The sequence below is a fragment of the Symsagittifera roscoffensis genome, chromosome 9 (genome assembly GCF_963678635.1).
Source record: "Symsagittifera roscoffensis chromosome 9, txSymRosc1.1, whole genome shotgun sequence".
Classification (NCBI taxonomy): Eukaryota; Metazoa; Xenacoelomorpha; order Acoela; family Convolutidae; genus Symsagittifera; species Symsagittifera roscoffensis.
In genome coordinates this window covers 50,633,117-50,648,535 of record NC_087070.1, presented here as the reverse complement: position 1 = coordinate 50,648,535, position 15,419 = coordinate 50,633,117, and the positions used below count along the sequence as shown (strand labels likewise).

Sequence of the window (15,419 nt, the reverse complement as noted above, 5' to 3'; positions counted from 1 at the left end):
ATTTTTCTAAGACGGTGGTCGGAACATTCTGTGCTACTTGCACAGTAACCGGATGTCCTTGTTTTATTTGCAATCCTTGTTTTATTTGTTTTATGTGCATTGCAATGTGTATGTAAAGCTCGAGACAGTTCTCTAAAGTTCCTTAAGAGACGGAATCCAGGTCCGCTCAACAAAATATTCTAATTGGATAGTAAATTACTTAGTCGTGTGACTTTCAATGAATTAGATTATTGTTGGTTGAGTTTGCAAAATTTTCATGAGCTTGTTGTGCCTTGTTCACTGTTCATTACACCAATTAGTTTTTTTACACACGCGAATTGATTCCGGTAGATGTCAGATGTTTTTGTTTGAAAATCTGCCGTCAAAATGTTTTTGTGATTGATTAGTGATTTTCTCTCCTGTAAAGCGATGTACATTATGCTTCTGTGTTTAATCTGATTCAGTTTGCAATTTTTTGACTGTTTAGCAATTTATGGCGATGATGGCTGGCGATGAGGAGGAGCACGCGGTGTTGTTGTGCAACTACTTCCTGCATATGGGACTACAAGCATACCTTCTGATGGGCAATGCCATTCCAGAGGGAGTCACTGCATACGTCCTCTCATTTCACGTTAGTTTCATTTCAATCTGAATTACAAAAGTCAGAGATGACATGTATAATTTCAACGGATGACTTCATTAAAGTTTTGCCTCTTTGGAAGAAATAGTAGGTGGCTTGGCTTCATGCTCTTTCTGTTTTCATCGTCAAATGCCGTATTTTCTAACCTAATAACGTTCTGTTTGCTGCAAGTTGAATCACTAATCTGTCCTACAGCTACAGTGTATATATTTGCTCCGTAATATAGTGGTGATGTTTTTCATCCAATCAGGGCTTTTTCAGGGTCTTTTACATATAAAAGAGTTTTTGAGGAGTTTTAACAAAAGTAACCTCAGGTTCCTGATACTCGGCGACTTTTGAGAAAACTAAAACTTTCATTCTTCGGACTTGAACTGAAACCTGTGTCCGCTAGGATATGGGGGCGAGCCCTGAGCATTTTTCCTGGGGTAGATTTTTTTGTGATATTTTTAGTTTTTCGTGCTTGTTTTCCTGGTGTGAGTAAAAAGGTTTCTCGCGTGGATCGAACCCTATTCTTTGGTGAGTAGGACAAAATTCTCGGCCATGAGGGAAGTACAGATCTAGATAACAGTTGAATGCGAGTATTTCATTTTGAGAAATTTTATAATTTTGTTAATGGTTTCGTTATTTGTATGCTTGCATGTCTCGAGGTCAAGCTGGACGCAAACTCTAGCGACCTATAGTGCGACCAGAAAATATTCATCTGATCATTGATAATCCCGTGAGGTTCTCTATCTATTGTATCCCTGATTGTTTGGCCAACTTCAGTCAATCAATTCTTAGTCAAGTACTTTGATTTATGTGCCCTTTTTTGTTGTTATTGTTTAGGCAAAGTAATTTACATTATGCGTAAGGATGCGGTATAATTTTGTGAATGCGTTCTAACATACAAATCCGTTTGAGTTCCATGGTTGCTATCATAATCTATCTGTGAATCTCAGGTTGACCTCCAATACGTGGAAGCTTTGATAAATTTCAATAACGCAAATAATAAGAAAGTACACTTTTGGTTAATTCTCAATCAAGTATAAGAGATATGGGCGTTTGTTCTGACTAGTATGCCAAAATTAAAAAACTTATATGGGTTAAATTTAATCGAGCGTGGAGTTGGTGATGGAGCACGAAGGTTAACGTTCTGCTTGTAAATACTTGTATTTTTCGGTTGGTGGTTCCAATGGGCTGTTGTGAAAGATTTTTTTCTTGTTCCAGAGTGTCCTGCGCAACAGGCGGTCTGCAAGTAGAGATAAAAAAGTTCCATGCCGAGTTCTTCGAAAAGTTGCGCTTGCTGATTGTAGTAAAATAAAGGAAGTGAATTATGTCGTCGGTCAGTGAGTAAAGGATTGCTTTGAGGGTAAGGTTGCTAAGTGAGAGGCGAGATGAGTTTGTTCGTGAAAAAAGATAGCCTATTCGGGGAAACGGATAGTCTCAGGTTTTGATCAAGTTAAACAGCGTGCCGAGTGCCAACAAGGCTTTGCGGTTTGTAAATGCGTTGCCCAAACACTTGGAAAGGGCAGAATTTACCAGGAAGTTTCTCCGCACTGTGAGTTACAAGGAACATCGCGGGTTTGGACGCTTAATCTTCATGAATTTTTGAAGGGTGAGCTCCACAAGGGGGGTTGTTGAAATGCTGCAATGGAGGCTTGGTGGACGCAGACTCTTTCGTCGAAGTAGATGGAGGCGATAGTGTTCTCAAGACGCCATTAGGAGAGAAACGTTTTGAAACTCTTTTGTCGGGAAGGTCCGAGAAACTTTTGCTGGGAAGGCCTTGAAGCGTTTACTACATTAGATTACTTGTCCTCGCTTATTCTTGGATCTAGTTAGGCAATGACCTCCTGAACGTCTCGAGGATTACATCCCTTTTTCATCCAATCGGCGACTACTTTGCATGCCAACCTGCCCTTTGTGGCCAGGTTGTGTTACTTGTTTCAGCTAGAGCTCCTGCTTTAGGTACTGGCTGGGAGTCTTGTCAATTACAAGATAGGAGTTAACAAGGGTTGATAAAACGATGGCTGTTAAATACTCAATTGACTGTATTCTAAATAAAGAATAGCAACTAGGATGATTGACAACTGAACATATTGTAGCCCCTGATATTTTCGTATGGATGTAAAATTTAAATACATAGTAATTTAAATTTAATATGATAACTAAACCTTCAACCTGCCGCCTCAACTAAAACGATACAACAAACTTGAGTTTTAGGCTTATGGCCATCCCTCTCCCTGGGTAATGAGTTTTTGACTGAGTTTTAAAGTAAGGTTCATTTTCCTTCTCCCCCTGGATGTTTTCCTTTTTGTTCCGCCCCCTGGATATTTTCAATCCTGACTCCTCCCATTTTATCTACTGGCTTTCTTCTTCTAGTACTCCTTCTGGTTCCCGAGCTTTCACTTTGACTGCCAGATTCAACGTCTTCTTCTTGGCTACTATTCACAAGGCACTCTCTCGCAACTAACGCCGGACGTTCCTGGCTCCCCTTTACTTGTTTTTCTTGACCCCCTTTTCCCCGCTTCGCTCTCATCACTCTTGATTTTGCTTTTGCTCCCGTTCCACGTTCTGCTACTGCTGTACTGCCGCTTGGGCCTTGTCCCGCCGCAATCGCTTCGTGTCTCGCTAACACTTCTATCGGTAATCTTGCAGGGATAATATTTAATGGCTGGTAATCTTGACTATCCGAACTGTCGGACTCGAAGGTGGCTAATGGTACGTTCTGCATGGCCTTTGCTCTCTTTGATTTCGGGCTCCCGACTGCCCCTTTCTTTGCGCTCGATAACATCTCCTTGAGCGTAGCCGGCTTCCGTTTCTTGGGAAGGTTGGGTTTTGGTTTTACTGCCACTGCACTTTTCCTAAGAACAGATCCGTTTTTTAGCTTGATAGTATGTTCGGATTCAGAGATTACATTGGATTTTAATAATTTATACCGATTTAGGGTCTTGCTGGTGGTACGCTGATATAGGTCGCGTGCGCCTCCACTCCCCTGGATGTTAGGGCCAGTGTCTCCACTCCCTTGGATTTTCGGGGCAACTCCCGATACCTCTCCTGGACATGTGTCCATTTGCTGATCGCTATCAAGCGTGATAGGGGGCCTTCGTAAAGCTGGAGCGTATGTCAAATCGGACCTCTCCTCCCAATTCGAGTGCTGAGGGAATGCAATTTTACTCATCTCAGGATCATTTTCGTCTGAACACAAACATTTTTGTTTTAAGACGTTCTTCCAATTCAAATTTTTCAAACTTGGTTTTTTCGTAAGATTTCGTAAAACGGTGTTGGCCTCCCGGCCGTGGTGAGCTTCAAAAGGTGTTAATTTAGTAGTTGCATTTTTGGAAAATCGTAGGGCGCCTAGCGCTTTATCGACCATAGATTCTAGAGACTTATGCTCTTTTTCAGTCGCATATTTTAGGACAAAATTCTTCAAACTTCCTATTGTCCGTTCAACGGACCCCGTGCCTCGATGATCATTCACTGGGGAGTACATTAGCTCGATGCCTTCGTTGTTACAGAAGCTTTTAAATTTATTAGATGTAAAACATGATCCTTGATCAACGTGGATTTTCCGAGGTACTCAATGATGAGTTATGTATTTATCGAGGAATTTTAAGACTTTATCTGACTTGTTAGTGGTAGTAACCATTGCTGATGGCCACCTTGAGAAGCGGTTCGTAGCAACCAAAACATATTTCTTACTCTCATTTAAGTAATTTATTGGCCCCCAGAAATCCAACTGTATACATTCATTGGGTTCCCTTGGTTCAGGGACCTTCCCCATGTCTCCCTTGGGTAATAACGATTTTAGGTTCTTACCCGCTTCCGTGCATTGCTGACAGTACGTGGCCTTTGCTGCCAAACTGCGGTACATGTAGGGATACCAGACGTCACGCGCTGCTTCGTACATGTTTCTTTTACCGTGATGGTAATAATGTATCCGCGACTCAATTGGGACTTGTAATGGCAAAGGAATGACCAGCCGTCCATCCAACCACACACAATCGTCCCGTAATGACAAATCGTTTGCGTATTGGGCCCAGTACTTCCCAATCTTCAGGAGTTCTTCTTTCAAGTTAATCTTCTTCTCCAATGCTTCTTTTACTCGTACTAAGTTCACATCCGCCGGTATGTTTGAGGCAACAAATTCTAAATTAAATAGTTCTGGTAACGCTTGGGATTTCTTGATAACCTTGCAATCACGGGGAATGATAGACATAATTTGCTGATTCGGATTAACGGTAGGAAAAAGCTCGCCTGGAAATATCGAAGGTATAGAAAGTACTGTATTAATTTTTGAATCCCGTGTATTTTTAGTAATTGCAACAATTTCAGGGTTAATGACAGTTATTTCATCGCTACTCAATAGATTTTCATTTAATCTAAGCGGAGAGTTGATCTGAGGTTGTAGTATATTCGGAGAGTTAGTTTGGGAATCAATTCTAACATTTTCAATTTCAAATACTGGGAAAGAACAATTAGAGTCGCTATCCATTTTGTGTGAATTATTTGATGTAGGCCAATTTAACCGTCTTCCAAGGGAACAATATATAGAGCACACTGAATGTCCCTTGGATTTCTTTGATTTACGCGTTATGCAAATTGATCGTTTCCTATTGGTCGTTGTCTTCACGCATGACTTTCCGCCCTCAACCGTCGCTGTTTGTAGGCATGTTATCCGTTCTCGCTTTTGATTGGATGAAAACCGTCTAGACTGTTTAGAACCAGTTTTTTTTAATATCCTGATAATTTCGTTCACCAAGGGATTTTAAATCATTTGTGAAACCAAGGGATTTTCTAATTGAAGCGATTTTTGCCACGGTGAACAAATTATCATATTGACTTATCGGTTTAGGGGGTTCGCTAGGATGCCTTGACAAGTAATCTGCTAATCCGTTCTTGGCGCCCGGTTTGTGTTCTATTACAAAGTCAAAAGGAATCAGTCTGTCTAGCCAACGTGTCAGTCTTGAAAAGAGTGTTTTGTTTTTCTTGTTATTCCCGTTAAGTAATGAAATTAGAGCCTTATGGTCCGTGATAACTGTAAAGGATCTTCCTAAAATGTAGTTCCTGAAATACTCGGCCCTCCATACCACCGCCAGCATTTCAAGCTCGTTAGTGGAATATTTTTTCTCGGCTGCGTTTAAGAATCGTGATGCAAAAGATATAGGGCGCCACCCTTCTGTACCCAATTGCTCTAAAACCGCTCCAAGGCCATTATGACTTGCATCGCAAACAACTCTAATGTCTTTATGAATATCAAAATGTTTTAATTCAACTATGTTTGCTACCCCCAATTTAATGTTTTGGAAAGCATTTTCACATTCCGCGGTCCAGTTATATTCGTTTTTCTTGCTGAGAAGTGGCCTTAATGGAGCTGACATCTCCGCTATCGCTGGTAAATATTTATGCAAGCTGTGGATTGAGCCCATAAATGTTTTCAATTGAGTGACTGTTTTAGGAGCCTTTAATGCGTCTATCGGCGATGTTTTGCGTTTAAGCGGCGTAACCCTCGTTTCGGTTATACAATGACCAAGCCACTCGCATTCTCGTTTCGCAAACTCGCATTTTGGTAATTTCAGCGATATGTTTTCGTGGTTTAGTTTCCTGAGGATCTTTTCAACCAAGGAGATATGTTCTACTTCCGTTCCCTTGGTTGTAACCAAAATATCATCGATAAACGCGTTCGCTTGTGGGAATTCGTTCAAAATTGAGTCCATTACTCGTTGGAACTCTGCCGGCATGGACGTTAGCCCGTAAAACCCTGTTCGGAATCGGTATGTTCCTGTCGACCGTCCGCCCACCAAAGAAAAGTTACAGTGCACGCTTGTTTCTTCACTAAGCGGTAGTTGCCCATACGCGTACGTTAGATCCATCGTAGTAAAGTACACCTCTCCTTGTTTTTTCTCGGAAATAAGTTGTCCTATTGTATCTACAAGTTCTTCTATATTTGGCATTTGGTATTTGTTTTTATGAACTTGTTTATTAAGCTCTCGAGATTCCAATGCTAACTTTCCGGACCCGTCTTTTTTTACGGCGATGACGATCGGAGAAACAAAATATCGATCCAAACACTCTTTCAACTTTTCTATATGTCCCTGGGTTAATAGCTTATCAATTTCCTTGTCCACCTTTTCTTGGAGCGTTACCGGCACTCTCCGTCCCTTCTGCTGCACTGGTACAAGATTTTTGAAAAATTCTGCTTGAACCTTGTAGTTCCTAATTTTTCCAACTCTAGTAAAAAGTTTTGGGAATAGCTTACTGAAGTATAATTGCCATTGATCCATCTGCTCATCCTCCGGTTCGTCGTGCCCCTCATTGCATGAATTGTCTTCCGTCCCCTGGATATTCATTACTTCCCCCCTTGGATCTGCTTGCATCAACTGGAGTCCGAGTTTCCCCATCAAATCACGTCCCACGATGGATGGTCTGGTCCCCCCAATGACTCGGACTTCTGCTTTCGTCTTCCAGCCGTTTGATGCTAACTCGAGTTCCATTCTGCCCAACATCTTGATCCGATTGTTACTGTAATCCCGGAATTCGTCATCGTCAGTGTCATCCTGTTTTAAATTAATTCCCGCTCTTCCCACTGTTCTCCTCAAATCTTCCAATGTTAAAAATGGATATCGGCGATCCACTGTCGATCCAAATGTTCATCGGGTGCCCATTAATGTATATTTTGAGTTTAGGTCCGGCAACTTTCAATACTGTTTCCTTCTTCCGTCTAATTGCCATAACCATGTAGTCGTCTGAACTTTCTGATGACCAGCTGTGGTGTTCTCGTTTAACGAAACCTACTGAATTTGCCGCAGCTTGGGGCCCCACGTCATCCGAGGGGGTATCTTCTTCCTCGAATAGCTCATCCCCTTGGATTAATCCAACCGGTTGTCCCCCCTGGATGGTCGTTTTCCCCGGCAAGTCCTCTCAAAGTGCCCAATCTTTTTGCAAAAATTGCATGTGACGGCTCTTGCTGGGCATTGTTGTCGGTGTTCTGGGGTGAAGTTCGGTTGCTCGCAATTGTAACATCTTCGCTCTTGCATTCGATCTTGTGTTCGACCTCCTCCACGATTTGGATATTGGCCCCGTCCCCTTGGCATTCCTCGTCCCCTGGATCCACGAATATTGCTGATTGGTTCCGTTTTGATCTGCAGGGAACCCCCTGGCGATGGATACGCCATTTCGTGGAACCGGATGCGACGCCCTTGTAACTCTTTGCGTACTTGTCTCCTCTTTCATATGACATTGCGATTCTCAATGCTTCCTCCGGGGTTTTAGTTTCCCTACACAGCTCGTTCTGCGCGTCCCTGTTCCTCATGTTGAAAATAAATATGTCTCTCACAATTTTCCGCTTCTGGGTGCCCAAATTGCATCTTGCCGCCATTCCACTAAGTTCTGCATAGAACGATTCTAAGCTTTCACCCTCCTTTTGTTTCCTCGACAACATCTGGTACATCTCGTACGTTTCGTTTCGCTCTTTCTAAAAAAGAGCTACACAGGTATCCAAAAAACGTGGGTATCGTATTGTTTCCATATTTAAATGTGGATGCTGGTTATGCAAAGCTCTCTGTCCCTCATGTCCCAGGCATAAGTACAGATTCGATATCAGTGTACGTTCACCTTCTGCCCGTGGTTTTCCACCAATGTCACCCAGGTCAGTAATCTGTGCTTCAGTTAATGTCGATGCAAAGTAATACTCCGACGAGACTAGTCCAAGTTTCGCCACCATCGCCCAATGAAATCTTTGTTTCCAGTGTTCCCATAAGCGTTGTGGTTCCGCCTGATTCGGAGGCCAGAAGGCCACAATTCCAAGGGGGTTTTTCCCCCCACCATCCACTGGCTGCGCCATAACAAGGGTTGATAAAACGATGGCTGTTAAATACTCAATTGACTGTATTCTAGTTCGCATAAATAAGAGAGTGAACTAGAGGTCAACACATAACAGCTAGACAGTTCTAAGTTGATTGACAGGCAGGTACCAGACTCACACTTAATTATAGTATGAGAACTCTCAGAGATAAGTAAATAAAGAATAGCAACTAGGATGATTGACAACTGAACATATTGTAGCCCCTGACAGAGTTTGGGCACGGAGTTGTCGAAGAAGCTCGCGTTCGGTGCGCGCCGTAGCGAAGCCCTGGAGTTTTTTTGAGAGCAATGATTTACGCGTTCGCAAAGTTGGTGAGGTTTGAGAAAGAGAGGGGATCATCTGATGCGGTCGATTACGTGAGAACATTGGCAGTGCGCGAGTCACATGTATGTTTCAAGCATTTTCACAAAAGCAACACAACCAAAGCTCTTACTATATCACGACACTCACATCGTGAGCAAAACAAGGAAGAACACAAAAAATTGCGCGAAGTACCGAGCTGCTCCCGGCTAGAGAAACAATGAAAATTTGATACTGACCTGACCAATTAACTTTTGGGGACAGGAAGCTCAGCAACTTCAAATACTCGCGCGCGAACGACGATTTCTTATAACAGCAGCAGCACGAAGCGAATTGCTTGGTCGCGCTTGCCGAAGCTGAGTATTTGACGATGCTACGCTTCCTGCCCTCAAAATTTTATTAGGCAGATTAGTATCAAAGTTCAAGTGTTTCTTTAGCCATGCGCAGACCGTTATTTCGAGCAATTTTTTTAACGTTTCTTTTTTCTCTATCGCTCACAAAGTAAGAATTTCAATTCTGTTGCTTCTATGAAAATTCACGCTGGTAGTTGGGTCAGTTACTTTTTATTAGTAGAAGTCAATTGCGCAATGCGCAAGCCGCATTGAGTCGTCTGTCCAGCTGGTCTAAATGTGAGTCTTTGCTCAATTTTGAATGAAAATTTAGTTTGTTCGTATCTTGTGTTAGTGTAGAGTGTGACGAATCGAGGTTAATCAGTACTGATCAGGTATTTATTTCGTCGGTATCAATTGTTTTTTTTTTCTGATGGCTTTTTCGATTTTTTTGTTTTCGTAGAAAAAATTGGCAGTCTGAATGAGCGTCTTGGTTCAAAAAATAATCTGTTTTGGTTTTTTTCTAGTTGATGGGTCGTTGCGCGACTAGGTCATATTTTTAATAATGGATTAGGGATTTTATCGTTGGGCTGGGGTTGTTGACGTGCTGATGATTTTTGGTATGCTATGCTAAGCTTGTTGTTAGGAATTATCTTCTTATTTATCTCAGTCTTTTCTCGGTTCTTCCATAACGTTCTGTTTTCTGCAAGTTGAAATAATAATCAGTTCTACAGCTACATCGTTTATATTCGTTCGCTACGATATATGATGTAATGAATTTCAAGCACTTACAGTTTTTTCGGGAGCTTTTATTTATTTAGAACTTTTAAATGAATTTTCACAAAAAGAAACCCTATGTTTCTGATAATGTTTCGATTTCATTTCAAGTTCAATTCAAATTCTCCCGCTTCCTTCTGTTAATTGACTGTTTATTGGCTATGTTTGAAATTGGAAGAGCTAAGAGATGCCGTGCCAATTTCAGTGAAGTAGCACACTGAAGCGTATTCAATCGTGATTCAAAACTGCAATGAAAATTCTAAGAAAATTCTTTTAGTTTCGAGAAATCCAGTTACATGTACATGTAGCAGGACCAAACGAAGCAGGCAGACCAGAAGTGGCGCTGTCCAAAACGTTGATTAACTTTTGATTTCCTGGTGAAGAAATAGCTTGTATTTGTTAGTGGTAAAGCAAGATCGCTTTTGTTTTAATGCGGTGTTTTTTGCATGGTTGTTTCTGCACTTGTGGTCTTTTTAAGGAACCGGTTCGTCAGAGTCAATTTTGGTCCCTTTTTTTGCAAGGTCTTTTTTCTGACGAATTTTATCTCTTTTCTGATTTACTTTTCGAAGTCTTCCTTTGTTTTCAGGGTGATCGTCCTAAGATCTGGAACCCCTCGACAGGAAGTAGTTATGCCACCTCTGACCCCTTCTGTCCTCTGCTTAGTGTTGGAACTCTCATCAGCAATTCAAATGTAAGACCACTACATACTACTACCCTTGACTCTAAACAAACTATTTGAATAGCATCTAAATCCGTGTCGCCCATGCATGCCAAGCAGCACAGCTAATCATCTGTGTTACGCAACTGACTATACACCAATGGACCATATTTGGTGGTTAATCTGTACCAATTCGCCCATCTTTTTTTAAATGAATGTTTTGAGTTCTCTTTTGTATTTATAATGCGGAGTAGATTGCGTTGTAGTGAGCCTCCCCTCTATCCAACTTGTTCCGAAAACGTCCTGCTTTTTGAACACTGACAATTAGCATCTTGATTCCAAGGAATCGCTTTAATTTTTAGGAAGATCAAATTTATGATGATTAAGTACTAAAACATTGTGGTAACGTGGTCATAAAATTTGAAGTTGATAGCCCCACAAACAGTGGTTTTTGTTTATGGGTCTCTAAGTTGCTGGGGTTTTAAGGCAAAAGAACAGGACATAGTAATCTATAGTGATAATCACATTAGCGGGTGAGCACAATTTTATCCTATGCCTTGCAGGTTCTACTGTGTTCGTATTGTAGGTGTATGCGAATGTGCAGGCGTTCGATGAGCCCTACAGAGTGGACTTCAATGTGGCTGATGAGAAGAAGTGGCGGCCATTCTTCGGGGCGAAATTCAAACCTGAAAACCTCCCACTAGCATCTGTACAGGTAGATGATTCTACTTTTCTAAAAAACTCAATTTCGTTGCTTATAGTCTCTTAAAAAAACGAATTTCAAAGTAAATAAAATTAACAAATTGTCGAAACTGGTGACTAAATTCTCCACGCCTAGAGAAGACTGAAATAGATGTCTTCAATGTTAGCTGTAAATTTGTTAGATGCTTTGTGTTGACCATCATAATGCTACTATTCGTGATGAATTAAGGTTCATGATTTTATTAAACAGTTTGACTGCAGCGGTTGCAATTATTGAAATAAATGTTCAGATAAATTTATTTAAGATCATAAAAGTACATTTTAGCCCATTCTTGTTCCTTTTTTCAGCCGGAGAATTTGGTCTACGAAATAACAGAAGAGGAAAAACGACTCGAGATCCAAGACAGGTGCGTAGTAACAATCTATTGAATTGATTTTGTCAACGTGAAAAATATTTAGCTTGAAATTTATATGCGATTTTTTTTGCTTCATTTTGCCACTACCTTGTAGTCAGGTTAGAAATGGGCTTATACAGATACATGAAAGCATATGAGAAGTAGTAGGTCAGTAAACCGGAAACAGGCAGCCCAAGTTAGCAAAACGAAAATTAATTAACCTGATCAGTAAACCGAAACTTTTCAAAATGTGCTCAGTAAACCGAAACTTTTTCAGAATGTGCTCAGTAAACCGAAAAACGATTTTTATCATAAATCAACAACAAATTGGGCTTATACTACCTAAACTGAATTAATGCACTCAAATAGTTGATTTTAGTTTTCAGATTTCCCAGCGGAATAAAGCATTTACTTTTTGATCCAGTTTTCTCCAAATGGGTTTAATTTATCAAAAAAAAAGTCAATTATAGTTTGTTCTTTTAATTTAAAGAGCTTTAAGACCATAGATATATTCGAAAAATGGAAAATGTCGTTTCCTTGCGTTCATTGACTTTTTTCTAACTATCTGTTGACTATCTTTTACGTCATCGTTATGTTCACATTGACAGTTCGGCTAGTGTTACCTGACTTTTGAGCTTTCAGATTGTGTTTAGTTTATTCTAAAAGAGGACAAACTCCTCTATCGAACAGCAAAAGTGTAAAGGTCACAAAAATGTGAATGACTTCTAGTTTAAAAATAGGACTTTATTTTTTAAGATTAATGAACGTAGTGAAGTCTGATATAGATAGGTCTTGCTGATTTTTTTCATTTTTTTTTTCAGGAAAAATCTTAGAAGAGTATGTTTTCGCTCTTTCACACACGTTTTTTCACGACAAGGCATGAATGAAAAGTGAAATATTAGAACGCTTGAATGAAACAAGAAATCATTTGCATAGTTTCGCGCACTTTTCCTTTTCCGGGCGCTTTTACAATTTTCCGGGCTCTTTCACAATTTTCCGGCATCTTTTCCTTAGAAAGAGCAAAAACATACCCTTCAACAGTTAGAACATAGTTGAAGATGGCCTCGGGCAAAAGAGCCGCCATCGGGCACTTCGTGCCCTAAGGACGGGCTCTTTTTCCCTCGGGCATCTTTCAACTATGTTCTAACTACTACAAAGTCGCTAATAACTATAACTACAGATGTGCATTCATACATATTGATGCATTTATGGATGCATTTATGTAACTATGCTCTTTTTGAGTTCAATTGAAATTCATCTGCTGAAATTGACGTAAATAGCATTCTCCAAAAACGAACGTGGAAACGGCGCGAAAAAACCTGAACGATTTCTATTTCGAAAGTGGAATTTAATTTTGAGGTTTCCAGCGGAATAAAAACTGTACCTATTGATCCAGTTTTCTCTAGTTGGGTTCACGTTATCGAAAAAGCGCCAATCATAAATTGTTCTCGAAATTGAAAGAGCTTAAAGAGCATCTATTTTTTCTTTGAAATTCGAAAGTTGAGTGTTTTTAATGTTTACTTGCGTTCATTTCTCTTTTGCAATCTTCGATTGGCAATGTTCTGGATTCCCAGCGGAGTAAACATTAGCTTTTGACCCAGTTTCCTCGTAATGAGATAAATCTCCAGCCAGGAATTATTCTTGAGCTTTTGAGAGTGATGTATTTTCTTTGAACTTCGAAAGTAAATTTGATAAGTATCGTTTCTCATTGGCAATTTTTTAAGGTATCCGTGGTCCAATGAACTGGCTCAGTGTTTCACTATAACCCAGTGACTTGTGTGTTCATTACCCAGCTTTTGCGAGGTTTTTAAAGACTTATTTTTTGTATTTCGTTGAATTTTAGAGCCCTTTCTTGCCGTTTTTAATTGTAAATGAGCGTGGTGTTAAGTAGGCCTAGTAATTTTTTTTGCGGTTTGACTTCTAAATTTTTAAAGGTCAATTTCATTTGGTAAAATGGAAGTTACGCTCTCCGATTACGAAATAAAAATGTCAAAACGTGAACGACAAAACCTGATCGATTCAAATTACCAAATCAGAATTACCAGCAGAGTAAAAAAGTTATCTTTTGATTCATTTTCCTATTGAACCCAATTTCGTTAATTTGATGAAAAAAGTTAATAAAAATTCTTGTAAATTCGAAGCTCTTCAACGTGATATATTTTCGGTATTTTTTTCGAAAGTTTTTTTTCGACTGTTTCCTGAGTTCTGTGACACTTTTCCAACATGTCTGTTGACTTTGTATGTTGCTCGTGTTTGCAAAATGGAGCTGCGTAACTGTGTTTGTTCTCCCTGTGTTTGTAGGATTGAGAAGAATGTGCGTGACAAACTGATGGAGTGGAGGGCTAGATTTGTGACTAGATGGAACAGACACTGTCAAGTCAAGTTCAGAGATCTGCTGCCCAAACTGGAGACCAGCAGGTCATCCCAGAACAACCAGAAACACCAGGAGTACCTGAAGACTCTACTAGACCAACACCAGGTATTACACCAATCCATTTGGATTATCGGCTAAGCTAATAAACTATAATACTACTGGTTGTTTGTCACTAGGGTTACTACTTGTTCGGTCCAAAACGGGCGCTAAAGTAGAAAAAAGCGTTCTTTTATTAGCGGTGGTTTTTTGAAACCTTGGTCGCTTTACTCTTTTAAGCTGTGCCGAAACACTAGAATGACCAATTTAGGCAAATTTTATCGGTGAAGGGGGAGGGGACCAGCAAAAGAGCTACATTCTTTTAATGGATATGCGCGTTATGATGCGCGAATTCCTCTGTGATTGTGTGTATATTTGCAGGTGAGTGGCTTCCCCCTGAACATGCCGCTGACCACAATGCAGGCCATACTGGATGAAGTGCACAGCACTGGGGTCCATTTGGCACCCGGCAGTGACGTTGAGTTCGCACTGGCCGTCTATCTCCACCCATACCCCAACAACATATTCTCAGTGTGGGTCTACGTTGCTTGTCTCAATAGAAAATCAACAGGCACACAACAGTCATGAAATCATCTGAAAGAAAAGGAAATCACGTGGAAATAATTTCTTTCATGTCACTAAATATATATCACAATGATCAAAACTCTCCTTCTGTTGTTAGATCGGCAGCTTCAATGCTTGATTATTTGAATTGAAAACCTTAGAATAAGAAAGTTTGAGCTTGAAAAAGAATATTGAATGTAAATTTGAAATATAATTTGAGGCTCAATCTCATTTATGTAAAAATTTGTTTGTAATATATATTTCTGTAAATATCCTATAGATTTAAAATTTGAAAATTCCTCGCAATTTTAAAAGTTGTCTAATTGTAAATAAATGTATATAGTTAAAAAACTTTGAAAAGCCAGGTGATAAACTCGTCGAGTTGCTTTTGTGTAAGAAGTGATAGGAACGTAACAGAAAAATGAAAACGGTAGAGTGTTAACCAGATAAATGATGAATGAACCTAATGCATTGACTCATCTTATTTAAGAAACTTTATTTGTTTTCTCAACCCAGAAAATTGCTTTAAAATGTTCGTTAGCCAGTGCCTGTCATTAAGTCTTCGCAAAACTAACTGTGAAACTTTTTGAGCATGTGTAGAAATTCAGTGTTCCACTTTTGAACAAGCGTTGAAATTTGAGTTTTCTGACTTTATTTCTGATTTTTGATTTTTTTTTTGCGTTTCAACCAGAGACTAGTACGTTTTCCAAAATTGGCAAAGAAAGAGGAGGAAAAATTCAGCTTGACCTGCGTGAAACTCTTCAAACTCGTTTTTCCAAAATTGATGTGAGTTAGATCAAAACGTGAGGAGAACAGAAGTTGCTT

The 15,419-nt window shown here is 39.9% G+C and overlaps 1 protein-coding gene across 2 annotated transcripts in view; it reads left to right on the top strand.

Annotated features, from left to right (window-relative positions):
• LOC134854459 (coiled-coil and C2 domain-containing protein 2A-like) overlaps window positions 1-14,892 on the top strand; it is a 78,980-nt gene extending 64,088 nt beyond the window's left edge. For both annotated transcript variants that reach the window (XM_063870716.1, XM_063870715.1), the window contains 6 exons: window positions 467-610; window positions 10,452-10,556; window positions 11,110-11,238; window positions 11,574-11,632; window positions 13,922-14,099; window positions 14,412-14,892. In XM_063870716.1, coding sequence (XP_063726786.1) covers window positions 467-610; window positions 10,452-10,556; window positions 11,110-11,238; window positions 11,574-11,632; window positions 13,922-14,099; window positions 14,412-14,618 — 822 coding nt within the window. In that variant the 3' untranslated portion in view covers window positions 14,619-14,892. The remainder of the gene's footprint in view (window positions 1-466; window positions 611-10,451; window positions 10,557-11,109; window positions 11,239-11,573; window positions 11,633-13,921; window positions 14,100-14,411) is intronic.
• The last annotated feature ends 527 nt before the right edge of the window (window positions 14,893-15,419 follow it).